The sequence below is a fragment of the Salmo salar genome, unplaced genomic scaffold (assembly GCF_905237065.1).
Source record: "Salmo salar unplaced genomic scaffold, Ssal_v3.1, whole genome shotgun sequence".
Taxonomy (NCBI): domain Eukaryota; kingdom Metazoa; phylum Chordata; class Actinopteri; order Salmoniformes; family Salmonidae; genus Salmo; species Salmo salar.
This window is the reverse complement of record NW_025547464.1, coordinates 583,686-611,613: the sequence shown is the minus strand read 5'-3', so window position 1 is coordinate 611,613 and position 27,928 is coordinate 583,686. Positions and strand designations below refer to the sequence as shown.

The following is a 27,928-nucleotide window of genomic DNA, read 5'->3' as shown; positions in this document are numbered from 1 at the left end:
TAACTGAGGCCATAGATGCTCCATATCCATTACTTTGAGTGGTTTATATAATATGACTAAATGTGTTTCTGTGTTGCAGGTGCAGTCAAGAAATGGAACAGCAAGGCCACAGAACATGACATAAGCAGAGCTGTGGGAGACCACCTCAAGCCCCTGGTAGAGCCGGGGGTGGTGTTTACCACTCCACCACGCCTTCAGCAGGCTGGAAAAGTGGGATTGATACAGTTTTTCATACTAAGGTGGACCAAGAGTCTGTTGATTGGTCAGTCACTGGGTTCATTTGTTTTATTATATGGTCAAATCAAATCAAGCTTGATTCATACAGCACATTTCAGACATGGATGCAACAAAATGGCTTCACAGGAAAAATATTTTTAAAAACATTGAAAATAAACAGAAATATTTAGTACACAACAAACATAAGAGGATAAAAAACAGAAGACTAAACTGAAAAACTAATGATTAAAATGTTAATTGGATGCAATATCCAACCCAAAATATAAGCTTGGGACACTGAAAGTTGACTAGTAACAACAACTGGGACCTAAAAGACACCCACCATGAGACCCACTAAATCTGCCCAAGAAGAGACAAACAAAAGAAAAACCCACACCAAATTTAAAGACAGGAAGTAAACCAAAAAGGTGGAGCAACTAAAGGTGTTGACTCTCCACATGTATCAAGACAACTGGAGCACTGGGCCAGACACTCTTAAATAGAACCTGGACCAGCTCAGGTGAAACACCTTCCCACTAACGAGATGGACAAGCCAGCACAGGTGTAACACATACTGACTAACGAGGTGACACCAATCAGTGCGTCCTACGTGCTAACGGGCTAGACGGGCTGACGAGCTAGACCTGCTAACGAGCTAGACGAGCTGACGTGCTAACGAGCGAGACGTGCTAACGAGCGAGACGGGCTAACGAGCTAGACGGGCTAACGAGCTAGACGTGCTAACGAGCTAGACGTGCTAACGAGCGAGACGGGCTAACGAGCTAGACGTGCTAACGAGCTAGACGTGCTAACGAGCTAGACGTGCTAAAGTCCAACCTCAAAACATAAATGGAAAAACCAAAGCCTGTAACACCTTCCCCTTTAAGACAACAAATATATCCTATATTTTTGTTGGAAAAGTTTGCTCACCACCAACAGAAAACAACTTCCATTTCACATTATAATCAACTACAATGCTTCACCTTCTACAATATAAACATGGTGTCTACTGGATGTCAACAATTAAAAACAAGAAAAAAACACGTATTTCTAAATAATAATATACAATAGTATAATTTTTCTCCTTTTTCTTTCTATAGAATCCTAAATCCCACTAGCTTCTAGAACACTCATCTTCCTAAAACTCACTAGCTTCTAGAACTCTCCTCTTCCTAAAACTCACTAGCTTCTAGAACTCTCGTCTTCCTAAAACTCACTAGCTTCTAGAACTCTCGTCTTCCTAAAACTCACTAGCTTCTAGAACTCTCGTCTTCCTAAAACCCACTAGCTTCTAGAACTCTTGTCCCCTTGGAACGAGCCCAAACAAAATGTATCTCCAATACGGAAAAACGTGCAGTCAAAATAAATAAAGATCCATAGCAACGCACTAGCTAAACACAAATCTAATATCCATTTGGGGGAAATCAGGTTGAATCTGCTCTTGAAACTAACACAACAAAAAAAAAAACACTTGGAAATGGAGATATCTTTCACCTCACTGGTTAGAGGACAACCTGCAGAAGACAGTCAGCTACATTTTGAAGTGATGCAGTTAAATTTAGGGGTCGGTAAACAAAGGAACACAACACTTATTTGTCATAACTCATCGATATCATGTTGAAATCAATTGTACGACAGGAGGGAGATGAGGTTGCATGTCCTGTTAAAACGAACAGCTCAAAAACCACACAGAATCTGGGAATAATGTGTACATCACTGGTTAGAGGACAATTTGTAGAAAACAGCCAGATACATTTTGATTCCAGTGGGTCACCAACATGGTAAGTGTAACACAACTCTTTTTTGTTAGTCACTTTTTATTAAATCTCATAAATAGTAACTCTTCGATTTCAGAGCCTGGATTTCCCCCCTGAGGCTAATATCCATATCATGTTGAAATCAATAGAACAGGGGACAAACGTTTAGGGTTCTACATTGTGACATTATTAAAATACTCCTTCTACAATGTTAAACATTCTACATTGTGAGATTTCATTGATATCATGAAACAACTCCTTCATGTATTTTCTGATGTTTGATCAGATGTCTTATCGGAGAATCTCTTGTCACACTGATCACAGCTATGATTTCTCTCCTGTGTGTGTTCTCTGGTGTAGAGTCAGAGAGCCAGATGTAGTAAAACTCTTCCCACATTGATCACAGCTATAAGGTTTCTCTCCTATGTGTGTTCTCTGGTGTAATATCAGGTTGTCTGACCGAGTAAAACTCTTCCCACATTGATTACAGCTATAAGATTTCTCTCCTGTGTGTACTCGCTGGTGTTTAGTCAGATGGCAAGATGAAATATAAGTCTTCCCACATTGATCACAGCTATAAGGTTTCTCTCCTGTGTGTGTTCTCTGGTGTATTATCAGGCTGTCTGGCCGAGTAAAACTCTTCCCACATTGATCACAGCTATAAGGTTTCTCTCCTGTGTGTGTTCTCTGGTGTACAGTCAGGTAACTAGATGAAATAAAACTTTTCACACATTGATTACAACTAAAAGATTTCTCTCCTGTGTGTATCCTCTGGTGTGATAACAGGTTGCTTGACTGAGTAAAACTCTTCCCACATTCAGTACAGCTGTACGGTTTCTCTCCTGTATGTGTTCTCTGGTGTATAGTCAGATAGCTAAATGTAGTAAAACTCTTCCCACATTGATCACAGCTGTAAGGTTTCTCTCCAGTGTGAATTCTCAGGTGTACTTTTAGTGCTTTTAATCTTAAGTAACTCTTCCCACAATCAAAACAGTGGTGAGATTTCTCTCCTGTGTGTGTTCGCTGGTGTATTTTAAGTTCTGATGAAGATTTGCAATGTTTTCCACAGTCAGAGCAGCAGATAGATTTCTTCCCTGTGGGTCTCTGCTGGTGTTTCTTGAGGTGATAGAATCTGGACAGACTCTTCTCTGACTTGTTAGCATCATGATGTTGAGACTCCCCAGAGGATCCATGATAGTCACGTCTCTCTCCTGTGTGAACAAGTCAGACAGATAGTTAAAGGCTCACAACAGCAGAAATCCACTGAAAAAGGTGATGCCAACAGCGTAGCCATGATACTGTACAACAATTGACGTCTGTAATGAATGTTAAAATTACTTGACAATTGTCTTAAGACAGTCAAGTGAGCAACAATAGTCATATTTAGTCTTGTTTTCACATTAGTAGTAACTAGAAATAAGTAAAAGGTGTTGAACTCCTAAGCAGTGTGCCAGGCCACTTTTGTTCTCAAATATAAGCACCTTTTTCTGTGTTTGCTAAAATTGCGACAAGGGCGATGCACACACAATTTGATTGCAGAAACACCTCCCTGCTAATGCAGAAACCGCTAGTTATGGATGTAGTATATCTGCCTGGAGCAAAAATGGTGAGCAAGTGGCCTAAGCTGTGCCATTAGAGATTCTGGGTTCGAGTCCAAGCTCTGTTGCAGCCGGCCGAAACCGGGAGGCCCATGGGGCGACACACAATTGGCCCACCGTTGTCCGGGTTAGGGGAGGGTTTGGCCGATTTTGATCTTAAGTAACTCTTCCCACAATCAAAACAGTGGTGAGATTTCTCTCCTGTGTGTACTCGCTGGTGTATTTTAAGTTCCGATGAAGATTTGCAGTAAGATTTCCATGTGAGAGATCTTCGTCTCTGCAGGTGTTTCTTGAGGTGTTCTGATGTGGAGAGACTCTTCTCTGCCTCTTCAGCATCATGAGGTTGTTGAGGCTCCCCAGAGGATCCATGATAGTCCTGTCTCTCTCCTGTGTGAACAACAAAGTCAGACAGATGGTTAAAGGCCCACAAAAGCGGAAATCCACTGTAAAAGGTGATGCCAACAGCGTAGCCATGATGTTGTAAACAATTTAAGTCAGTAATGAATGTTACAATTATTTGACAATTGTCCTAAAATGAGCAAGAATAGTCATATTTTTTTGTCTTGTTTTCACATTAGTAGTAACATGATGTTTGTAGCCTAGAAATAAGTTATTAAAGTTGTTGAAATCCTAAGCAGTGTGCCAGACGACTTTTGGTCTCCAATATAGGCCCCTTTCTGTGTTTAATAAAATGCAGCACGAGGACAATTTGATTGCAGAAACTCCTCCCTGCTAATAAGGAAACCGATAGTTACGGATGTAGTATATCTGGTAATGAGGAAACCACTAGTTATGGATGTAGTATATCTGCTAATGAGGAAACCACTAGTTATGGATATAGTATATCTGGTAATGAGGAAACCACTAGTTATGGATGTAGTATATCTGGTAATGAGGAAACCACTAGTTATGGATGTAGTATATCTGCTAATAAGGAAACCGATAGTTATGGATGTAGTATATCTGGTAATGATGAAACCACTAGTTATGGATGTAGTATATCTGCTAATGAGGAAACCACTAGTTATGGATATAGTATATCTGGTAATGAGGCAACCACTAGTTATGGATGTAGTATATCTGGTAATGAGGAAACCACTAGTTATGGATGTAGTATATCTGGTAATGAGGAAACCACTAGTTATGGATGTAGTATATCTGGTAATGAGGAAACCACTAGTTATGGATGTAGTATATATGGTAATGAGGAAACCACTAGTTATGGATGTAGTATATCTGGTAATGAGGAAACCACTAGTTATGGATGTAGTATATCTGGTAATGAGGAAACCACTAGTTATGGATGTAGTATATCTGGTAATGAGGAAACCACTAGTTATGGATGTAGTATATCTGGTAATGAGGAAACCACTAGTTATGGATGTAGTATGTCTGGTAATGAGGAAACCACTAGTTATGGATGTAGTATATCTGGTAATGAGGAAACCACTAGTTATGGATGTAGTATATCTGGTAATGAGGAAACCACTAGTTATGGATGTAGTATATCTGGTAATGAGGAAACCACTAGTTATGGATGTAGTATATCTGGTAATGAGGAAACCACTAGTTATGGATGTAGTATATCTGCTAATGAGGAAACCGCTAGTTATGGATGTAGTATATCTGGTAATGAGGAAACCACTAGTTATGGATGTAGTATATCTGGTAATGAGGAAACCACTAGTTATGGATGTAGTATATCTGCTAATGAGGAAACCACTAGTTATGGATGTAGTATATCTGGTAATGAGGAAACCACTAGTTATGGATGTAGTATATCTGCTAATGAGGAAACCACTAGTTATGGATGTAGTATATCTGGTAATGAGGAAACCGCTAGTTATGGATGTAGTATATCTGGTAATGAGGAAACCACTAGTTATGGATGTAGTATATCTGGTAACGAGGAAACCACTAGTTATGGATGTAGTATATCTGGTAATGAGGAAACCACTGGTTATGGATGTAGTATATCTGGTAATGAGGAAACCGCTAGTTATGGATGTAGTATATCTGGTAATGAGGAAACCACTAGTTATGGATGTAGTATATCTGGTAACGAGGAAACCACTAGTTATGGATGTAGTATATCTGGTAATGAGGAAACCACTAGTTATGGATGTAGTATATCTGGTAATGAGGAAACCACTAGTTATGGATGTACTATATCTGCAAATGTAATCTAATCTGCTAAAATAGATGCACACGCAATTTGGTTGCAGAAACTCCTCCATGCTAATGCAGAAACTGCTAGTTATACCAATACCATAGACCTACTGTAGGACCCATAACTTCACCTAACAACAACATAGACCTACTGTAGGACTCATAACTTCACCTAACAATAACATAGACCTACTGTAGGACCCATAACTTCACCTAACAATAACAGAGACCTACTGTAGGACCCATAACTTCACCTAACAATAACATAGACCTACTGTAGGACACATAACTTCACCTAACAATAACATAGACCTACTGTAGGACCCATAACTTCACCTAACAACATAGACCTACTGTAGGACCCATAACTTCACCAAACAACAACATAGACCTACTGTAGGACCCATAACTTCTCCTAACAACAACATAGACCTACTGTAGGACCCATAACTTCACCTAACAACAATACCATAGACCTACTGTAGGACCCATAACTTCACCTAACAATAACATAGAACTAGGACTATAAATCATTTCATATTTCAGGTGAAACATGGAAACTAAAATGTATTTGTCATGACATTTCATAACCTGATCACCAGATAATTTGGTGAATAATCCCATTAGGCTACTCTGTAATGGGTTGTCATTCTAAATGTCCTGAATAAAGGAAAATAGCTCTGTGTGTTGTACAATAGCCTATCCATCAAGGATAAGTATCTCTGCGTGCAAACAGACTAACGAGACCCGACTGTAAATCAAGCAGACAAAAACATTATAAACACCAATTTGTTAGCTGCAATGTTTATATTTGTTGGCTTTATGAAGGCTATTTTTACATAGTTGGCAATGGCAATAAATGTTACTTTTAGATTTGTATAATTTCAGATAGAATGTAGATTATAGATTAATCACAGACAATAATTTTGAGATATTATTATAAATTAAATGAAACAATTCCACGAAAATGTACATATGAAAATCTTAACTGGCACACAGATTGGTAGAAATGGTAAGATAACTTGCCACTCCAAATGGAAAAGGTTGCCAACCGCTGGTGTAGCCCATTACCGGAAACTTCAGGAGCATAACGGCAGAATTTCTCTCTCTTCTGGTTAGGTTATCTTGATCTCTGGCTCCCTCAAGTCATTTGTGTGTCTTAAAACCTGTTGGGGCTAGGGGGTAGTATTTGCACGGCCGGATAAAAAACGTACCCGATTTAAACTGGTTACTACTCTCTTTTTCATATAATTAGTAGATTTGGACAGAAAACACTCACAAGTTTCTAAAACTGTTTGAATGGTGTCTGTGAGTATAACAGAACTCATATGGCAGGCCAAAACCTGAGAAGATTCCATACAGGAAGTGCCCTGTCTGACAATTTGTTGTCCTTCTGTTGCATCTCTATCGAAAACACAGCATCTCTGCTGTAACGTGACATTTTCTAAGGCTTCCATTGGCTCTCAGAAAGCGCCAGAAAGTGGAATGGGGTGTCTGCTGTCTCTGGGCGAAGAACAGCAGGACAATTTGTGAGTGGTCAGCCTGGGAACAGTGACACTGGAGATGCGCGTTCATGAGAATTCTCCATTATTTTCTTTCAGCCTTTGAATGAATACAACGTCGCCCGGTTGGAATATTATTGCTATTTTACGAGAAAAATAGCATAAAAATTGATTTTAAACAGCGTTTGACATGCTTCGAAGTACGGTAATGGAATATTTTGCATTTTTTTGTCACGAAATGCGCTCGCACGTCACCCTTCGGATAGTGACCTGAACACACGAACAAAATGGAGGTATTTGGATATAACTATGGATTATTTGGAACCAAAACAACATTTGTTGTTGAAGTAGAAGTCCTGGGAGTGCATTCTGACGAAGAACAGCAAAGGTAATCCAATTTTTCTAATAGTAATTCTGAGTTTAGGTTGTCCAAAACTTGGTGGGTGTCAAATTAGCTAGCCGTGATGGTCGGGCTATGTACTCAGAATATTGCAAAATGTGCTTTCGCCAAAAAGCTATTTTAAAATCTGACACCACGATTGCATAAAGGAGTTCTGTATCTATAATTCTTAAAATAATTGTTATGTATTTTGTGAACGTTTATCGTGAGTAATTTAGTAAATTCACCGGAAGTTTGCGGTGGGTATGCTAGTTCTGAACATCATATGCTAATGTAAAAAGCTGGTTTTTGATATAAATATGAACTTGATTGAACAAAACATGCATGTATTGTATAACATAATGTCCTAGGAGCGTCATCTGATGAAGATCATCAAAGGTTAGTGCTGCATTTAGCTGTGGTTTTGGTTTTTGTGACATATATTCTTGCTTTGAAAATGGCTGTGTGATTATTTTTGACAGGGTACTCTCCTGACATAATCTAATGTTTTGCTTTCGCTGTAAAGCCTTTTTGAAATCGGACAATGTGGTTAGATTAACGAGAGTCTTGTCTTTCAAATGGTGTAAAATAGTCATATGTTTGAGAAATTGAAGTTATAGCATTTTTTAGGTATTTGTATTTCGCGCCACACGATTCCACTGGCTGTTGACTAGGGTGGGACGCAGGCGTCCCACCTAGCCCAGGGAAGTTAATTATTTAATCAAACAGCATGCTAAAAGCATCAGACCATTTCAGTACATATAGTTGATTTTATTAAAACACATGGGGTGTGTCTATATATGGAAAATACACATAACATTTCAACCAATCGATTGGTAGAAATGACAGATGACTCTTGGTTGACCAAGATTTATTTTAGGTGGGGACAGCACTAGAACATGATGTTGGGGCTCCCGAGTGGCACAGCGGTCTAAGACACTACATCTCAGTGCTAGAGGTGTCACTACAGACACCCCGGTTCGAGTCCAGGCTGTCACAACTGGCCGTGATTGGTAAATAAAGGTTACATGTCTTCATGGTTCTGGGTTTGTTGTGTTCATGTCTTCATGGTTCTGGGTTTGTTGTGTTCATGTCTTCATGGTTCTGGGTTTGTTGTGTTCATGTCTTCTTGGTTCTGGGTTTGTTGTGTTCATGTCTTCATGGTTCTGGGTTTGTTGTGTTCATGTCTTCATGGTTCTGGGTTTGTTGTGTTCAGGTCTTCATGGTTCTGGGTTTGTTGTGTTCATGTCTTCTTGGTTCTGGGTTTGTTGTGTTCATGTCTTCTTGGTTCTGGGTTTGTTGTGTTCATGTCTTCTTGGTTCTGGGTTTGTTGTGTTCATGTCTTCATGGTTCTGGGTTTGTTGTGTTCATGTCTTCTTGGTTCTGGGTTTGTTGTGTTCATGTCTTCTTGGTTCTGGGTTTGTTGTGTTCATGTCTTCATGGTTCTGGGTTTGTTGTGTTCAGGTCTTCTTGGTTCTGGGTTTGTTGACTGTACTGTAGAGAACAGAGGGGTCCTCCTCAGCTGCTTGTTCCACCGTGGGCCTGGAGAAAGAAACATCCATTAAACTGAATGTGACTCCCAAATGGCACCCTACTCCCTTATAGTGCACTACTTTTGACCAGTAGTGAACTAAATAGGGAATAGGGTGCCATTTAGAATGGAACCAGAGCCATTCCTTAAAACCCTCATCACATCACTCCTGTTGGGGCTAGGGGGCAGTATTGAGAAATTTTGAAGAAAATATGTGCCCATTTTTAACTGCCTCCTACACCAACTCAGAAGCTAGGATATGCATATTATTAACACATTCGGATAGAAAACACTCTGAATTTTCTAAAACAGTTTGAATGGTGTCTGTAAGTATAACAAAACTCATATTGCAGGCAAAAACCTGTGAAAAATAGATAAAACATTTTTTTGAATTTTGTGACTGTACTATTTAGTGTCATTGTTTTATAGATACCATAGTGAGAAAGGATTCATTTCGCAACTCCTACGGCTTCCACTAGATGTCAACGATCTTTATAAAGTTGTTTGAAGCGTCTATGATAAACAGAGAGCAAATTAGAATGCATGGAAGTTGACATGTCGTCACTTCATTTTTTGGCGCCTGCGCATAAATCTGAGAAGCGTGAGTTTGTCATTATTGTTTATCTAGACATAGGATAGGTTGTGTGAAAATATTACTGATGTTTAACGTTAAAAATGGACCAAAAGATTAATGCTAAACAACGTTTGACATGTTTGAACGAACGTAAATAGATTATTTACTAGGTTTTTTTAGCTTTTCGGCGTGATTTTACACCCCCCACCACGTTTTGTGGGAGCATAATGAACGCTAACTACTTGGTGTTATTTGGACATAAATTATGAACTTTGTCAAAAGAAACCACATTTGTTCTGGACCTGGGATTCCTGGCAGTGCCTTCTGGTGGAGATAATCAAAGGTAAGGGGATATTTACAATGTTATTATCGATATTAGATGATGCTAACTGTATAGCATAGCTTATTGTTCTTAGCATAGCACCCCGTTTATTGCAAAATGTGATTTCCCAGTAAAGTTATTTTGAGATCTGGCCATTCGGTAGCAATTACGAGATGATAATATATTATTCTTTGAATGACAATATTATAATTTACCAATGTTTTCGAATAGTAATTTTGTTATGTTCACCGGAAGCATTTCAGAGAAGAAAAAAATCGGAATTTCACGCTACTGTAAAATGCTGTTTTTGGATATAAATATGAACTTGATGGAACAAAAAATGCATGTATTGTATAACATAATGTCCTAGGAGTGTCATCTGATGGAGATTGTCAAAGGTTGGTGCATAATTTTAGCTGGTTTCTGCTTTTGGTGACGCCTGACCTTGAATTGAAACTGGATGTTTGTACTTTTGTGGCTATGTACTGTCCTAACATAATCTAACTTTATGCTTTTGCCGTAAAGCCTCTTTGAAAATCGAACAATGTGGTTAGATTAAGGAGATGTTTATCTTTTAAATTGTGTAAAATAGTTGATTGTTTGAGAAATTGAAATTATTAGATTTTTGATGTTTTGAATTTCCAGCCTTGTTAGCAATCCCGTCTCGGGGTTCATTGCTAACCTGTAGCCCCAACAGGTTATAGACATGTCATAGTAATTGTCTTGAGATGTATATTGTAGAGTGCAGTTTCAGGAAATGCCATTTGGCCTGAAGAATACCCCTGGAACCTTTAAGACATTAAAACTGTGACTTTTCAAAATGCCTACTTTTACACCATAGTATGAGTTCAATGAAATGTCATCAGATAGTGATGGAGGGAGTTCTCAGAGAACAATGAAATGTCATCAGATAGTGATGGAGGGAGTTCTCAGAGAACAATGAAATGTCATCAGATAGTGATGGAGGGAGTTCTCAGAGAACAATGAAATGTCATCAGATAGTGATGGAGGGAGTTCTCAGAGAACAATGAAATGTCATCAGATAGTGATGGAGGGAGTTCTCAGAGAACAATGAGGGGTCACTAATGGTCAACTGTTTTGCTTATTTGAATGACTTTGTCTACTCCTCCAATAAGCAGCAACATATGAATGACCTTGATGCTGTCTGTGTGTTCACAATGTTGTATACAGTATTGACTCTATGTTGTTGTAATGGTAGAATATGCTCAGAGGGTGGCAGCACTGGAGAGGTTGAATTTCACAGCAGCTTACTGGACATCCTCGTCCTGTTCCTGGTCGAAGGTGGCCACTGTCTGTGCTGCAGCAGGGGTCATGGCCATGCCTGAGATGTTGCCATACACTGCACTAGAGTCTCCCTGACGGAGAGAGAGAACAGACAATATAAATAGACCTGGGGACAGACAGCATGAAGAGTGGACATTTCCCACAAAGCAACAAAAATGATCTTCCATCTGTCTGAACAGACTCACCTGTCCGTCGTCTGCTGTGTGTCTTGTGTCAAAGGTGGATTTGGAGGCCTTCTTCCTGTTTTATAAATGAACGAATGAATGAATGAACAAATTAATGAAGATAATAAAGTGAAATAATCTTTAAAATATGCATTTTCACTCACCTGAACCACATGAAGCCAGAGAGACATGAAGCCAGTATGACACCCAGAACAACCACTATGATTCCTACAGCAGCAGTTAGAACTGAGGTTTGGTTCTCTAAAAGATAATATAGATGATATGAGTACATGTTATTATGAACTGAAAATTAATATACTGCAATACAGGACATTAATGCAATACTTGTATGTATAAGACTATGTATAGTTTTAAACCAAAGTGTAATGATGCAAACTAGAAGAAGATTACCTTGAAACATCATTTCTTATTGAACATCATTTTGTATTGAAGTATTGAAGATGTAACTTCACCTGCTATAATGATCATCAGAGCTGTAGAGTTATTAGATGCTATTGTATTCTCAGCCTCACAGTAGTATTCTCCTCTGTCCTCAGAGATGATGTTAGTGATGCTGTAACTCTGTCCTGATGCTTTTGGTGAGGTAACATTCTTCTTGTACCAGGTGTATTTGTCCACAGGTGGGTTGGATTCACTGCTGCAGGTCAGAGTCACTGAACTGCCCTCCATTATTTCACCAGAGGGACTGACTGACACTGAGGTGTTCCTTGGACCATCTGGTGTTGAAGACCAGATTCATTTATAGCAACATTTGTGTTTACATTTTACAGGTGAGTTTGAAATCATTTAATTCATAGTAAAAGACAATCAGAAAAATAATAATTAAAAAGAATGATGATATGGTGGTAATACAAATTCAAGGAAATGGATGTTACACACAAAAATATTTATTCATATTTATTCATATGGAAAACAATCTATTCCCAATTCAAGAATCAACATAATCAGTATATCAAATGAAACCCACAATGTACTGACATGTGACAGTGAGAGTCTCTTCAGCAGAGGGGAGATCCTCATGGCCTTCTACAGCACAGGAGTATCGGCCTGTATCCTCACTGCTGACTGAGAATAGGCTATAGACAGGAGAGGAGGTGTTGCTGTTTGGTATAGGCTGTCCATTCTTATACCAACTGTAGGCTGTGATGGGGTCCAGTGTACATTTGGTTCTACATATCAGTGTGACATTCTCCCTCTCTGACACAGATGTAGGATCCATCTCCAACACAACATCTAGAGTATGAGGAAACAAATCATTATTCTCCTCCTTTGTGTCTGTATAGCTGCCCTTTATAAGGTAATTAGTCATTCATTAATGAATTTGATTTATTTAGCCAGGATAGTCAACTCTGTAATACTTTCCACTGTTTTCCAGGAAGTATTGGGTTCAATAGAGTCAATTTAAACAGATTTTAACAGAACATTCTCATTAGCATACATGCTAAAATCACAGCATACACTGAAGCACACACATCATATGCTTTAGCATACATACAGAACCACACTCACATTACAACTATCTAGATAGATGTGAGATGAGTGACAGATACTGTAAAAACAAACCAAGACAATTTTCTTGAACTAAATGGAATTCAACAGTTGAACTATATTGAATGTACGTAACTGTACCTGTGACAGACAGAGTGACTCCAGGACTGCCAATATATTTCCCTCCGGTCTGATCTGTTAATAATCTGAACTTGTATTCAGCAGAGTCACTCTCTCTCAGGTCTGTGATCCTCAGTGTGTGACAATTCTTCTGATCTCCATGACACTCCAGACGACCTGCATACTCTGGGTCCTGACCTAGATCTTTAGGTTCTACACCAGTCCCAGATTCAGTGAACCAGAGGGTTGTTGTGACTGTACCACTGGGATATGTATAAGAGCAGTGCAGCTCCACTGTTGACCCCTTCAAGGCACAGATACTTTTCTTGGTGTAAGTCACACTCCAGACATTCTGACCCAGTACCACTGAAACAAGGTCACACAACACAATGCTATCAGAATTAAGCCAACGTATCTCTGTAATGTGTCTGTATCTATGTAATGTTTCTATATCTGTAATGTGTCTGTATCTCTGTAATGTGTCTGTATCTGTAATGTGTCTGTATCTCTGTAATGTGTCTGTATCTCTGTAATGTGTCTGTATCTCTGTAATGTGTCTGTATCTCTGTAATGTGTCTGTATCTCTGTAATGTGTCTGTATCTCTGTAATGTGTCTGTATCTCTGTAATGTGTCTGTATCTCTGTAATGTGTCTGTATCTCTGTAATGTGTCTGTGTCTCTGTAATGTGTCTGTATCTCTATAATGTGTCTGTGTCTCTGTAATGTGTCTGTATCTATGTAGTGTGTCTGTGTCTCTGTAATGTTTCTATATCTCTGTAATGTGTCTGTATCTCTGTAATGTGTCTGTGTCTCTGTAATGTGTCTGTATCTATGTAGTGTGTCTGTGTCTCTGTAATGTTTCTATATCTCTGTAATGTGTCTGTATCTCTGTAATGTGTGTCACGTCCTGGCCAATATAAGGGTTAATTGTTATTGTAGTTTGGTCAGGACGTGGCAGAGGGTATTTGTTTTATGTGGTTCGGGGTGGTGTTTTGGTAGAAGGGCGTTTGATTTATTATTTCCGGGTTTTTGGTTTATGGTCTATGTTTATGTATTTCTATGGTTAATGTATTTCTATGTTAGGTTGATTGGGGTTTGGGACTCTCAATTGGAGGCAGGTGCTTCCTCGTTGCCTCTGATTGAGAGTCCTATATATGGGTAATTGTTTGGTGTAGGTTTTTGTGGGAGATTGTTTCTTGTCTAGCGTGTGTGAGCCTGAGAAGACTGTTCGGGGATCGTGAGTTTGTTTTGTTGTTTTGGTGTTCATTTTGAGTTTAATAAATGTTCAAGATGAACAAACACAGTCCTGCTGGATTTTGGTCCTCCTTCACCATCGATAACTGTGACAGAATCTCCCACCACAAAAGGACCAAGCAGCAGAGGAAGGAGCAACAGGTGGACTGGAAGGAGCAGAGGGAATTTGAATTGGACAAACGGGAGAAATGGACATGGGAGCAAGTTATGGCCGGAGAGGGCCCATGGAAGAAATGGAGCAAAGACCGGGAATGCTACCGAGGAACACGACTGCCGATTAAACCCGAGAGGCAGCCCCAATAATTTTTTTTGGGGGGGCATATGGGTAGTTTGGCGGGGCAAGTTTGGAGCCCCAGGCCAAATCCCCGGACTGTGTCACAGAAGCCAGTTAATGGACATGTCTCGTGCTTCGGGGTAATGAGTATTATGGCGAGGCCAAGTGTTTTTAGGCCAGTACACGCTATACCAGCACCCCGCATTTACCAGGGGGTAGTAGGCATTCAGCCAGAAAGGGCGATGCCAGGTTTAAGCTCGAGACCGCCAGTAAGCCTCCACGGTCCTATATATCCTGTTCCCGCTCCACGCACTAGCCTAGAGGTGCGTGTTCCCAGTCTGGCACGTCCAGTACCAGCACCACGCACCAGGTTTCAAGTGCATCAGCCCAGTCCGACTCGTCCTGTTCCCGCTCCCGCATTAGCCTGGAAGTGCGTGTTCCCAGGCTGATAACCCCAGTACCAGCACCACGCACCAGGCTTCCAGTGCGTCGGCTCAGTCAGAAGTCGCCAGAGCTGCCCGTCAGTCAGGAGTCGCCAGAGCCGCCCGTCAGTCAAGAGTCGCCAGAGCCGCCCGTCAGTCAGGAGTCGCCAGAGCCGCCCGTCAGTCAGGAGTCGCCAGAGCCGCCCGTCAGTCAGGAGTCGCCAGAGCCGCCCGTCAGTCAGGAGCCGCCAGAGCGGCCCGACTGCCCGGAGATGCCAGAGCGGCCCGACTGCCCGGATCAGCCAGAGCGGCCCGTCGGCCAGGATCAGCCAGATCGGCCCGTCGGTCAGGATCAGCCAGAGCGGCCCGTCGGCCAGGATCAGCCAGAGCGGCCCCTCAGCCAGGATCAGCCAGAGTGGCCCATCTGCCCAGAGTCTGCTGATGACCAAAAATCAAGGGAGTCTAGCAGCAACCCTAAACTGAGTAAGCCTGACATTTCAGAACTTAAAGTAATTAACGGTTTAATTGATGAGTCTGCATACAGGGTGGAGAGGAGGAGGTCTGCCCATGATCCAGAGCAGGGGGAGTCTGCCTACGGTCCGAGGCAGATCGGGTCGGTCGGCACTCTGGAGGACAATAGGCCGGAGCCTGAACCACCACCTGTATAAGTGGGTTGGGGAGGGGGGGTGTAGCACAAGTGCCGTCGGTGACGGCAGCCACCCTCCCTTTAGTTTAGGGGGATTTTTTGTTGTTTGGGGTTTTTGTTATTCTTGAGGTGCTTCCGGGGTTAGCACCTTTAGGGGGGGGGGGGGTACTGTCACGTCCTGGCCAATATAAGGGTTAATTGTTATTGTAGTTTGGTCAGGACGTGGCAGAGGGTATTTGTTTTATGTGGTTCGGGGTGGTGTTTTGGTAGAAGGGCGTTTGATTTATTATTTCCGGTTTTTGGTTTATGGTCTATGTATTTCTATGTGTAGTCTGGTTAATGTATTTCTATGTTAGGTTGATTGGGGTTTGGGACTCTCAATTGGAGGCAGGTGCTTCCTCGTTGCCTCTGATTGAGAGTCCTATATATGGGTAATTGTTTGGTGTAGGTTTTTGTGGGAGATTGTTTCTTGTCTAGCGTGTGTGAGCCTGAGAAGACTGTTCGGGGATCGTGAGTTTGTTTTGTTGTTTTGGTGTTCATTTTGAGTTTAATAAATGTTCAAGATGAACAAACGCAGTCCTGCTGGATTTTGGTCCTCCTTCACCATCGATAACCGTGACAATGTGTGTGTATCTCTGTAATGTGTCTGTATCTCTGTAATGTATCTCTGTAATGTGTCTGTATCTCTGTAATGTGTCTGTATCTCTGTAATGTATCTCTGTAATGTATCTCTGTAATGTGTTTATATCTGCAATGTGTCTGTATCTATGCAATGTGTCTGTATCTATGCAATGTGTCTGTATCTATGCAATGTGTCTGTATCTATGCAATGTAAATGTGTTTATGTAAAACATAGGCACCACAATGTAAATAAGTCCCAGACTTTATTGTCCTTTAAATCAACAATCCTGGTCACTGTAAATAAACTGTGTGTACATGTGTGTATGTATTTTTTTAACTGACCAATAAAATCAATCAATCCAAACTGTGCAGCAGCCATTTGATGAATGGAAAGAGACATTTGTTACAAAACACCAGAAAGCTGAATGACATTCAGAGATTGTCAAGCCTTCGATACTGGGTAAGCCTACAAGGTAAGGTGGGATGTATTCCTATTTGTTCAGATTGATTGTGGTTTTAAAAACGTAAACCATGCTATAGAAGTGCTCCAAGTCGTTATGCTTTTGTTTATTGGTTGTGTGGTGCATTGGCACAGAAACCTGTTGGTAGAAAATGTGAATATATTTTATATAATTATAAATATGGCATCAAAATTTTGAAAATCTGATTTCCCCCTGGCTGATCACTGTCTGCAGCCGGCTCTGATCGTAATAATGAAATAGGCAGGGAGAGTGAGCTCATCCGTGGTGGTCGGCGAACCCTGAACCTTCTGGCCAATATCCCCTGTGTGCCATTGACTGTGCCACAAAAGCATGCTGAAGCGGCAAAGTCAATTTTCACATGAATAAACACACAGTCGCTATGTAATGATTACTAACTGGGTGGGTTGAGATTATTACATATAAAAGCACTAAACCTCTCTCTAAAAGCTTCACTTATACAAACGTTTTACTTGAACCCTAAATGGTTCTCCAGTAGATTAATAAGAAAAGCTCATCCATTGTTTAAAAATGGCCTTTTTGCCTTTGTGCAGATTGCCATGTCTCATTTTAGATTCATTGAGAATTATACTTTTTTCAAAAGTATCTGTCTTTTTCAAACAAGCATTACAGAGCTGGTTACAATTTCATCCCCCTGAAAAGGGAGAACAAATATTACAACAAATATTATGGCTGAACTCAAATGGTTGATAAAATACCTGTAATTATGGGAAAGATGTTTGAACGTTGTGGATGCTTGTGCTTTTTTTTCACCTTAAAGATGCATCAATTTCAAAATGAGTAGGGTTTGTCCACACCATGTTGCCATAGTTGGTGAGTTGAGTGTGAAACCACAGACAAGAATCACTCAGTGAGGTGTGAAAGATACCTATTTAAAGGGAAGTGGAGACGCCTAACACCAGAATAACATTATGATTCATATCCTTTAGAAATGTCTGTAGAGAAACAGAACAACTAAAAGATAAGAATGAGACCATACCTGTCACAGACCAGAGAAATACCAGCAACACACTTCCTGCTGTTCTCAAGGCCATTGTTGCATCTCCCACCCTGCAGTCTTAGAAACATAAACAACAACTCACTCTATAGCAGGTGAATAACTCCACCTGATACATTGAAGTAGAAACTGTAAATGGGGTACAGGGCCTCATTACTGAAAATGAACCAGGCTCATATTGTGCTGTGTTGTATTGTGCTATATGGTTGTCTATGTGAATACTGTCGGTCTGTAAGTCTATTGCACTATGTATGTAATGTGTGTGACGTGTTGCATGTCTGTCTTCGTCTGTCTATTTAAGATGACATGCTGTCTGATGCAAAACTATTTCCTAATGGATACAATAAAGTCATCAACATCACAAACAACAAAAACAATCACTTATTGAACAGATGTGTAGAACTGTAAACACATATTTCAACATTGATTGTTGTGAAGCTGTTTATTCTCAGATCCCCAGATACAGGAGGATAAATGTTCAATTCTCTATGGTCCGTCAAGCTGTACAGCAGCCTAAAGACTGACCACCAGGTTCAATGATAACTCCTATCCCCAAGCTGTGAGGCTAAACAACAATTGACTCTCTCTCACACACACACACACACACACACACACACACACACACACACACACACACACACACACACACACACACAGACACACACACACACACACACACACACACACACACACACACACACACACACACACACACACACACACACACACCATCTGTAGTGAAGGCCCATAAGGCCCATAGAGTCTGTATCAGTCTAGAGAGCTGGTTGTTATGGATGTAGAAAAGTTAAAACACACATCCTACACAGTATAGATGTCAACCCTACTCCCTATCAGTCCCAGTATAGATGTCAACCCTACTCCCTATCAGTCCCAGTATAGATGTCAACCCTACTCCCTATCAGTCCCAGTATAGATGTCAACCCTACTCCCTATCAGTCGCAGTATAGATGTCAACCCTACTCCCTATCAGTCCCAGTATAGATGTCAACCCTACTCCCTATCAGTCCCAGTATAGATGTCAACCCTACTCCCTATCAGTCGCAGTATAGATGTCAACCCTACTCCCTATCAGTCCCAGTATAGATGTCAACCCTACTCCCTATCAGTCGCAGTATAGATGTCAACCCTACTCCCTATCAGTCGCAGTATAGATGTCAACCCTACTCCCTATCAGTCGCAGTATAGATGTCAACCCTACTCCCTATCAGTCCCAGTATAGATGTCAACCCTACTCCCTATCAGTCCCAGTATAGATGTCAACCCTACTCCCTATCAGTCCCAGTATAGATGTCAACCCTACTCCCTATCAGTCCCAGTATAGATGTCAACCCTACTCCCTATCAGTCCCAGTATAGATGTCAACCCTACTCCCTATCAGTCCCAGTATAGATGTCAACCCTACTCCCTATCAGTCCCAGTATAGATGTCAACCCTACTCCCTATCAGTCCCAGTATAGATGTCAACCCTACTCCCTATCAGTCCCAGTATAGATGTCAACCCTACTCCCTATCAGTCGCAGTATAGATGTCAACCCTACTCCCTATCAGTCCCAGTATAGATGTCAACCCTACTCCCTATCAGTCGCAGTATAGATGTCAACCCTACTCCCTATCAGTCCCAGTATAGATGTCAACCCTACTCCCTATCAGTCCCAGTATAGATGTCAACCCTACTCCCTATCAGTCCCAGTATAGATGTCAACCCTACTCCCTATCAGTCGCAGTATAGATGTCAACCCTACTCCCTATCAGTCCCAGTATAGATGTCAACCCTACTCCCTATCAGTCCCAGTATAGATGTCAACCCTACTCCCTATCAGTCCCAGTATAGATGTCAACCCTACTCCCTATCGGTCCCAGTATAGATGTCAACCCTACTCCCTATCAGTCCCAGTATAGATGTCAACCCTACTCCCTATCGGTCCCAGTATAGATGTCAACCCTACTCCCTATCAGTCCCAGTATAGATGTCAACCCTACTCCCTATCAGTCCCAGTATAGATGTCAACCCTACTCCCTATCAGTCCCAGTATAGATGTCAACCCTACTCCCTATCAGTCCCAGTATAGATGTCAACCCTACTCCCTATCGGTCCCAGTATAGATGTCAACCCCTACTCCCTATCAGTCCCAGTATAGATGTCAACCCTACTCCCTATCAGTCCCAGTATAGATGTCAACCCTACTCCCTATCAGTCCCAGTATAGATGTCAACCCTACTCCCTATCAGTCCCAGTATAGATGTCAACCCTACTCCCTATCAGTCCCAGTATAGATGTCAACCCTACTCCCTATCAGTCCCAGTATAGATGTCAACCCTACTCCCTATCAGTCCCAGTATAGATGTCAACCCTACTCCCTATCAGTCCCAGTATAGATGTCAACCCTACTCCCTATCAGTCCCAGTATAGATGTCAACCCTACTCAGTCTGGTCCTAAAGGACCCTCAGATAAATCCACTGTGTCATTCACACACATTCCAACACTCCTCCACTGAGACACTTTATGAATACAGGCCCTGATGTAACAACCAACACTGTCTCACCCTGATCTGTTTCACCTGTCTTGTGCTTGTCTCCACCCGCCCTCCAGGTGTCGCCAGTTTCCCCCCTTATCCCCTGTGTATTTATACAGTGGTGGAAAAGTACCCAATTGTCATACTTGAGTAAAAGTGAGTCACCCAGTAAAATACGACTTGAGTAAAAGTCTAAAAGTTTTTGGTTTTAAATAATATGATATAAAGTATCAAAAATAAATGTAATTGCAAAAATGTACTTAAGTATCAAAAGTAAAAGTATGAATCATTTCAAATTCCTTGTTAAGCAAACCAGATGGCACAACTGTTTGTGTTTTGTTTGTATGTGCAGATAGCCAGGGGCACACTCCAACACTCAGAAATCATTCAGAAACAAAGCGTTTGTGTTTAGTGAGTTTTCACATCAGAATCAGTAGGGATGACCAGGGATGTTCTCTTGATAAGTGCGTGAATTGGACCTTTTCTGTCCTGCTAAGCATTCAAAATTTAACGAGGACTTTTGGGTGTCAGGGGAAATGTATTGAGTAATAAGTACATTATTTTCTTTTAGGAATGTAGTGAAGTAAAAGTGAAAGTTGTCAAAAATAAAAATAGTAAAATAAAGTACAGATACCCCAAAACAACTACTTCAGGAGTACTTGAAAGTATTTTTACTCAAGTACTTTACACCACTGCCTTTATACCTGTATTTTCTGTTTGTCTGTTGCCAGTTTGTATCGCCAAGCCTACCAGCCTGGTTCCCCCTAGCCCCTGGTTCTCTCTAGCCCCTGTTTCTCTCTAGCCCCTGGTTCTCCCTAGCCCCTGTTTCCCCCTAGCCCCTGTTTCTCCCTAGCCCCTGTTTCTCCCTAGCCCCTGTTTCTCCCTAGCCCCTGGTTCTCCCTAGCCCCTGGTTCTCCCTAGCCCCTGGTTCCCCCTAGCCCCTGGTTCTCTCTAGCCCCTGTTTCTCTCTAGCCCCTGGTTCCCCCTAGCCCCTGTTTCTCCCTAGCCCCTGTTTCTCTCTAGCCCCTGTTTCTCCCTAGCCCCTGGTTCTCCCTAGCCCCTGGTTCTCTCTAGCCCCTGGTTCTCCCTAGCCCCTGGTTCTCCCTAGCCCCTGGTTCTCCCTAGCCCCTGTTTCTCTCTAGCCCCTGGTTCTCCCTAGCCCCTGGTTCTCCCTAGCCCCTGTTTCTCTCTAGCCCCTGGTTCCCCCTAGCCCCTGGTTCTCCCTAGCCCCTGGTTCTCCCTAGCCCCTGGTTCTCTCTAGCCCCTGTTTCTCTCTAGCCCCTGGTTCTCCCTAGCCCCTGGTTCTCTCTAGCCCCTGGTTCTCCCTAGCCCCTGTTTCTCCCTAGCCCCTGGTTCTCCCTAGCCCCTGTTTCTCTCTAGCCCCTGGTTCTCCCTAGCCCCTGGTTCTCCCTAGCCCCTGGTTCTCTCTAGCCCCTGTTTCTCTCTAGCCCCTGGTTCTCCCTAGCCCCTGTTTCTCTCTAGCCCCTGGTTCTCCCTAGCCCCTGTTTCTCTCTAGCCCCTGGTTCTCCCTAGCCCCTGGTTCTCCCTAGCCCCTGTTTCTCCCTAGCCCCTGTTTCTCTCTAGCCCCTGGTTCTCCCTAGCCCCTGGTTCCCCCTAGCCCCTGGTTCTCCCTAGCCCCTGGTTCTCCCTAGCCCCTGGTTCTCTCTAGCCCCTGTTTCTCTCTAGCCCCTGGTTCTCCCTAGCCCCTGTTTCTCTCTAGCCCCTGGTTCTCCCTAGCCCCTGTTTCTCTCTAGCCCCTGGTTCTCCCTAGCCCCTGGTTCTCCCTAGCCCCTGTTTCTCCCTAGCCCCTGTTTCTCTCTAGCCCCTGGTTCTCCCTAGCCCCTGTTTCTCTCTAGCCCCTGGTTCCCCCTAGCCCCTGGTTCCCCCCTAGCCCCTGTTTCTCCCTAGCCCCTGTTTCTCTCTAGCCCCTGGTTCTCCCTAGCCCCTGGTTCTCCCTAGCCCCTGTTTCTCTCTAGCCCCTGTTTCTCCCTAGCCCCTGTTTCTCTCTAGCCCCTGTTTCTCTCTAGCCCCTGGTTCTCCCTAGCCCCTGGTTCTCCCCTAGCCCCTGGTTCTCCCTAGCCCCTGGTTCTCCCTAGCCCCTGGTTCTCCCTAGCCCCTGGTTCTCCCTAGCCCCTGTTTCTCCCTAGCCCCTGGTTCTCCCTAGCCCCTGGTTCTCTCTAGCCCCTGGTTCTCCCTAGCCCCTGTTTCTCTCTAGCCCCTGGTTCTCCCTAGCCCCTGTTTCTCTCTAGCCCCTGGTTCTCCCTAGCCCCTGGTTCTCCCTAGCCCCTGGTTCTCTCTAGCCCCTGGTTCTCCCTAGCCCCTGGTTCTCTCTAGCCCCTGTTTTTCTAGTTTTTCCGGTTTTGACCACTCTGCCTGTCCTGACCCTGAGCCTGCCTGCCGTTCTGTACCTTACTGACTCTACCCTGGATTACTGACCTCTGCCTGCCCTTGACCTGTCGTCTGCCTGCCCCCTGTTTTGTTAATAAACATCTGTTATTCAAACTGTCTGCATCTGGGTCTTATCTGACACAGTTCTGATCCAAAACACAGCTCAAAACATAACAAGAAGTAAAATTATACATTCCCCTCAAGAATATGACTAATGACTAAAATCAAATAACCCAAAACTATTTTTCAAGATATTGTCACGCGTACTTATAGAGTGAAGTGAAGGAGAGAGGTCCTGTACAGAGAGTCAACCAGTTGATACATATTTAAAGTAGTCAGGGCACAAGTAGCTGATGCAGAACTGTCCTTTCCTCTTTAAGTCATTAACATGCATGACGACGAGAACAACATGTCAGAGAAGGGAGGTTACTGTATTAGAATGGGCCCTACATTTCTAAAATGGACAAAATGTCCCCCATTTCCACTTTTATTTAAATACAGAATCATGTTAACAATATGTTGACTATTCTTTATGGAATGTTTATAATATCTTAGAATGTGTTGCCTTGTCCCTCTGAGTTCTACATGGAACAGGTCAAAGTTCCATTTACATTTGGTCAGTTCCATGAAGTCATTCATTCTATTCTATAAACACATTCAATTTACACTCCTCATCAGCTGCATCAAAGTGATACTGAAGGTTTCAGTGTTCTAGACTAGAGCTCTCCCTACTGGCATCTCAGCATTACTGTAGTGTCTCTTCGTACGATGGGCAGTAATATAATGCCTTGATCATATTCAGTTACACTGGCTTCTTCCCAAATGGCACCCTATGTCAAAAGTAGTACACTATTAAGGGAACAGGGTGCCATTTGGGAGAGACCCACTGTTGGCCATCGTGTATAGTACTGGTACCTAATAATAATGTCCTCAATAATGTTGGGCTAATAACAACATAACAAACTAATGAAACGCAACACTGGCGTTAAAAAGTAAAATTTAAGCACACAAAAATTGATGTCTGTTCTATAGAACATGCCGCTATCATATTCTGTTCCACTGTTGGCCCTTGTGAACAGCAGATGGCAAGCAGTGGATAGCAGCTGATTTACGGGCTCCTGACCTACTCCGCTATTTTGTGTCTTTTTGTGCTGATTTTAACTTTACTCTGACCGAAAACAGCTTCCGGACATCAGAACAGTGATCATTTAACTTGATATGGACAAACATTTCTACCTCAACGAGATGGCAAATTATGGACGTTCTGCTTACTCCGGACCAGGCCCTAATCCCCCGGGACTCGAAAGAGGAAGTGGCGGCAATAGAGAGGCAAGCGAGCAGGCATCCTGACGAGATTACGTTGGCGATCAAATAGACCACCATTGCCCTCTGTTCTATTGTAAATAAGATTGTGTTCTTAACTGACTTTCCTAGTTAAATAAAGGTTAAATACAAAATGTATTTCATAAATTAATATTGGCGAACGTGCAGTCACTGGAGAACAAACTGGATGAGCTATGTTCTATCCTATCACTGGAAAACTGTAATACGTTTTTCTTGAGTTGTGGCTGAATGAGGACCTGGATATACATCTTGCTGGTTTTTCTACACAAAAATGTTTTGCTTTCTAGAACCTTAAAGGGTTATTTGGCTGATGCCATAGGAGAACCCTTTGAAGAATCCTTTTAGGTTCCAGGAAGAACCTTTTTGAATTACAGGTAGAACCTTTTTGGGTTCCATGTAGAACCCTTTCCACAGAGTGTTCTACATGTAAACGAAAGGGGTTCTACCTAGAACCAAAAAGGGTGCTCCTATTGGGACAGCCGAGGAACCCTTTTGGAACCCTTTTCTCTAAGAGTGCATCTTCAAGAATGGATGGCAGACTCTGGTAAGTCGAAGGGAGGAGGGGTGTGTCTCTTTGTTAAGGAAGTCTCAAGTTTTTGCTTGCCTGAGTTAGAATACCTTCTGATAAGCAGTAAACAATACTGTTTACCAAGAGAGTTTTCATCTACACTGAACAAAAATATAAACGCAACATGCAAAATATTTTAAGATTTTACTGACTTACAGTTCATATAAGGAAATCCGTTAATTTCAATAAATGTATTAGGACCTAATAGATTTCATATGACTGGGAATACACATATGCATCTGTTGGTCACAGATACCTTAAAAAAAAGTAGGGGCATGGATCAGAAAACTAGTCAGTATCTGGTGTGACCACTTTTTGTCTCATGCAGCGCGACATCTCCTTTCCATAGAGGCCTGTCGAATGTTGTCCAACTAATCTTTAATGGCTGTGAGAAGTTACTGAATATTGGCAAGAACTGGAACATGCTGTCGTACACGTCGATCCAGAGCATCCAAAGCATTCTCAATAGGACAGTGGTGAGTATGCAGGCCATAGAAGAACTGGGACATTTTCAGCTTCCAGAAATTGTGTATGATTCTTGCGACATGGGGCCATGCATTTTGATGCTGAAACATGAGGTGATGGCGGTGGATGAATAGCACAAAAATGGGCCTCAGGATCTCGTCACAGTATCTCTCTGTATTCAAATTGACATCGATAAAATGCAATTGTGTTCGTTGTCCATAGCTTATGCCTAACCATACCATAACCCCACTGCCACCATGGGGTATACTGTTCACAACGTTGGCATCAGCAAAACGCTTGCCCAGACTACGCCATACACGCTGTCTGCTATCTGCCCGGTACAGTTGAAAACAGGATTCATCCGTGAAGAGCACACTTCTCCAGCGTGCCAGTGGCCATCGAAGGTGAGTATTTGCCCACTGAAGTCGATTACGATGCCAAACAGCAATCAGGTCAAAATATGCAGTTCTGTCCTTGAGCAAGGCAGTTAACACCCAACAACAACTGATCCCTGGTGCCGATGATGTCGATTAAGGCAGATCCCGCAGTGTTGCTCTGTTTCAGAGGGGTTAGGTTAACTGTAGAAGAAGTTTACAATTGGTTCATTCATCCCCTTCCTCTCCCCTGTAACTATTCCCCAGGTCGTTACTGTAAATGAGAACGTGTTCTCAGTCAACTTACCTGGTAAAATAACGGATAAATAAAATAAAGAAGACACATTTTAGTTGAATGGATTTAGTTGTGCAACTGACTGGGTATCCCCCTTTCCCTTACATGTGTGTACATTTTTATTTTACCTTTATTTAACTAGGAAAGTCAGTTAAGAGCAAATTCTTATTTTCAATGATGGCCTAGGAACAGTGGGTTAACTGCCTTGTTCAGGGGCAGAATGACAGATTTGTACCATGTCAGCCCAGGGATTCAATCTGCAACCTTTCAGTTACGAGTCCAACACTCTAACCACTAGGCTACCTGCCGCCCCATAACCACCTCAATTATTTCATACCCCTGCACATCAACTAGGTACTGGTAAATAGACATGTTATTTTTTACTCATTATTGTTATTTGTTATTCAGTTCCTTGTGTCACTATTTAAAATGTTTTTACTCTGCATTGTTGGAAATGGACCCGTTAGTAAGCATTTCAATCCACCGTCACTGTGTCTCACGTAAATAATACTCCTAAACACAACCCTCCATCACTGTGTTTCATATTAATACTGTATTACTCCTAAAAGCTAAACACCCAATCCCCTCTTACTTTAGCCCATTTTCAAACACGTCTCCACAAAAATCTATTACTGTCAGAGTCCTTAAAATAGCAGGAAAAAGTATTATATATGAAACCACATGTACAATACTGTATCAGATTAATATGCAGAAATACATCTACACAGTACATAACAGAAAAACAAAACAACATACATTCCAATAGCATCGCCATGCACATAACAGGATACAGAAGTTCATGGTTACAAACAAATTATAAAATATACATATTTTAAGATATCGTCAAGCATACTTACAGAGTGAAGGGTAGACGTGTTGTAAGTTAACTTACTGTCAGTAAACAGACACTGAGTGTGAAGTTTGAGATCTGTGGTTAACCCAACATTGAAGTAGTCTGTGTCCATAGAGTTTAATAGAGGGCGCACTTGCTTCAAAACTAAAGCCATTGAATACAAACTTTCAGTTGGTTTACCGACTGTCATTAAAGTTATGGAAGTTGAAGAAGAAGACATTAACTACTTTAAAATGGAGATAGTCCTCAATTGCTCTTCTCATTCTGTTGCAGACGACATAATGACAAATATGCATAGATGGACCCTCTAGACAAATCTATGTCAGGAACTAAGAAGCTGATGCAGAGAGGGCTTCCTTCCTCAGTCACACATACAGTGTTCGAGAGCATCAAAACTGTGATGCATCGTGGGTAAATTGTGACTGACTGACTGACTGAGTGAGTGAGTAGTTATTTATCATGCAAGGTCATTTGTAGATCTCGACTCGTCTATAAAGTCGGCTGCAATGTCAAACACTCCTACATTTACATAACATTATAGCATTTGTAGCAAAAATCTAATTCAAATCATGGGACCGATAATATGATTTGTCAGATTAACATTAGCACATCATGTTCAAATCATCTATAAGTGACTTTGTTGAGCTTCACATTGAATTTTATACATTTGGATGATTTGGACATGATTTGGACATGATAAAATGACTAAAAGAAATGTGCAAAAATGCTAATATTGGTCGGATGACTTGAATGGGATTTGTGCCACAAATGCTAAAACATTAGCAAGTGGAAACAGTACCAGGGGAAACTAAACCAAAGCATGGATTGCTGACATAGGAGGACATGAGGATGATGAGGGTGATGTGTTGATGAGGATGATGTGTTGATGAGGATGATGTGTTGATGATGATGATGTGTTGATGATGATGATGTGATGATGTGTTGATGAGGATGATGATGTGTTGATGAGGATGATGTGTTGATGAGGATGATGTGTTGATGATGATGATGTGTTGATGATGATGATGTGATGATGTGTTGATGAGGATGATGATGTGTTGATGATGATGATGTGTTGATGATGATGATGTGATGATGTGATGATGATGATGTGATGATGTGTTGATGAGGATGATGATGTGTTGATGAGGATGATGTGTTGATGAGGATGATGTGTTGATGATGATGATGTGTTGATGATGATGATGTGATGATGTGTTGATGAGGATGATGATGTGTTGATGAG

The 27,928-nt window shown here is 41.8% G+C and overlaps 1 protein-coding gene across 1 annotated transcript; it reads right to left on the bottom strand.

Annotated features, from left to right (window-relative positions):
* Window positions 1–8,959: 8,959 nt before the first annotated feature.
* On the bottom strand, window positions 8,960–27,582 carry LOC123731877 (B-cell receptor CD22). Its single transcript, XM_045711277.1, has 9 exons — window positions 26,687–27,582; window positions 17,843–17,920; window positions 13,168–13,512; window positions 12,517–12,771; window positions 11,991–12,254; window positions 11,682–11,778; window positions 11,539–11,593; window positions 11,321–11,424; window positions 8,960–9,163 (listed from the first exon to the last, which is right to left on the bottom strand). The coding sequence occupies exons 2-9, from the start codon at window positions 17,895–17,897 to the stop codon at window positions 9,082–9,084; spliced, it is 1,257 nt and encodes a 418-aa protein (XP_045567233.1). The 5' UTR covers window positions 17,898–17,920; window positions 26,687–27,582; the 3' UTR covers window positions 8,960–9,081.
* Window positions 27,583–27,928: the final 346 nt, after the last annotated feature.

Excerpts from the sequence above, each read along its gene's own strand:
- LOC123731877 (XM_045711277.1), bottom strand. The coding sequence starts at position 17,897 with ATGGCCTTGAGAACAGCAGGAAGTGTGTTGCTGGTATTTCTCTGGTCT. Across the intron at positions 12,772-13,167 it reads AGTCACTCTGTCTGTCACAG|ATGTTGTGTTGGAGATGGAT; the intron begins GTACAGTTACGT and ends CTCATACTCTAG. Across the intron at positions 11,594-11,681 it reads TCTGGCTTCATGTGGTTCAG|GAAGAAGGCCTCCAAATCCA; the intron begins GTGAGTGAAAAT and ends TTTATAAAACAG.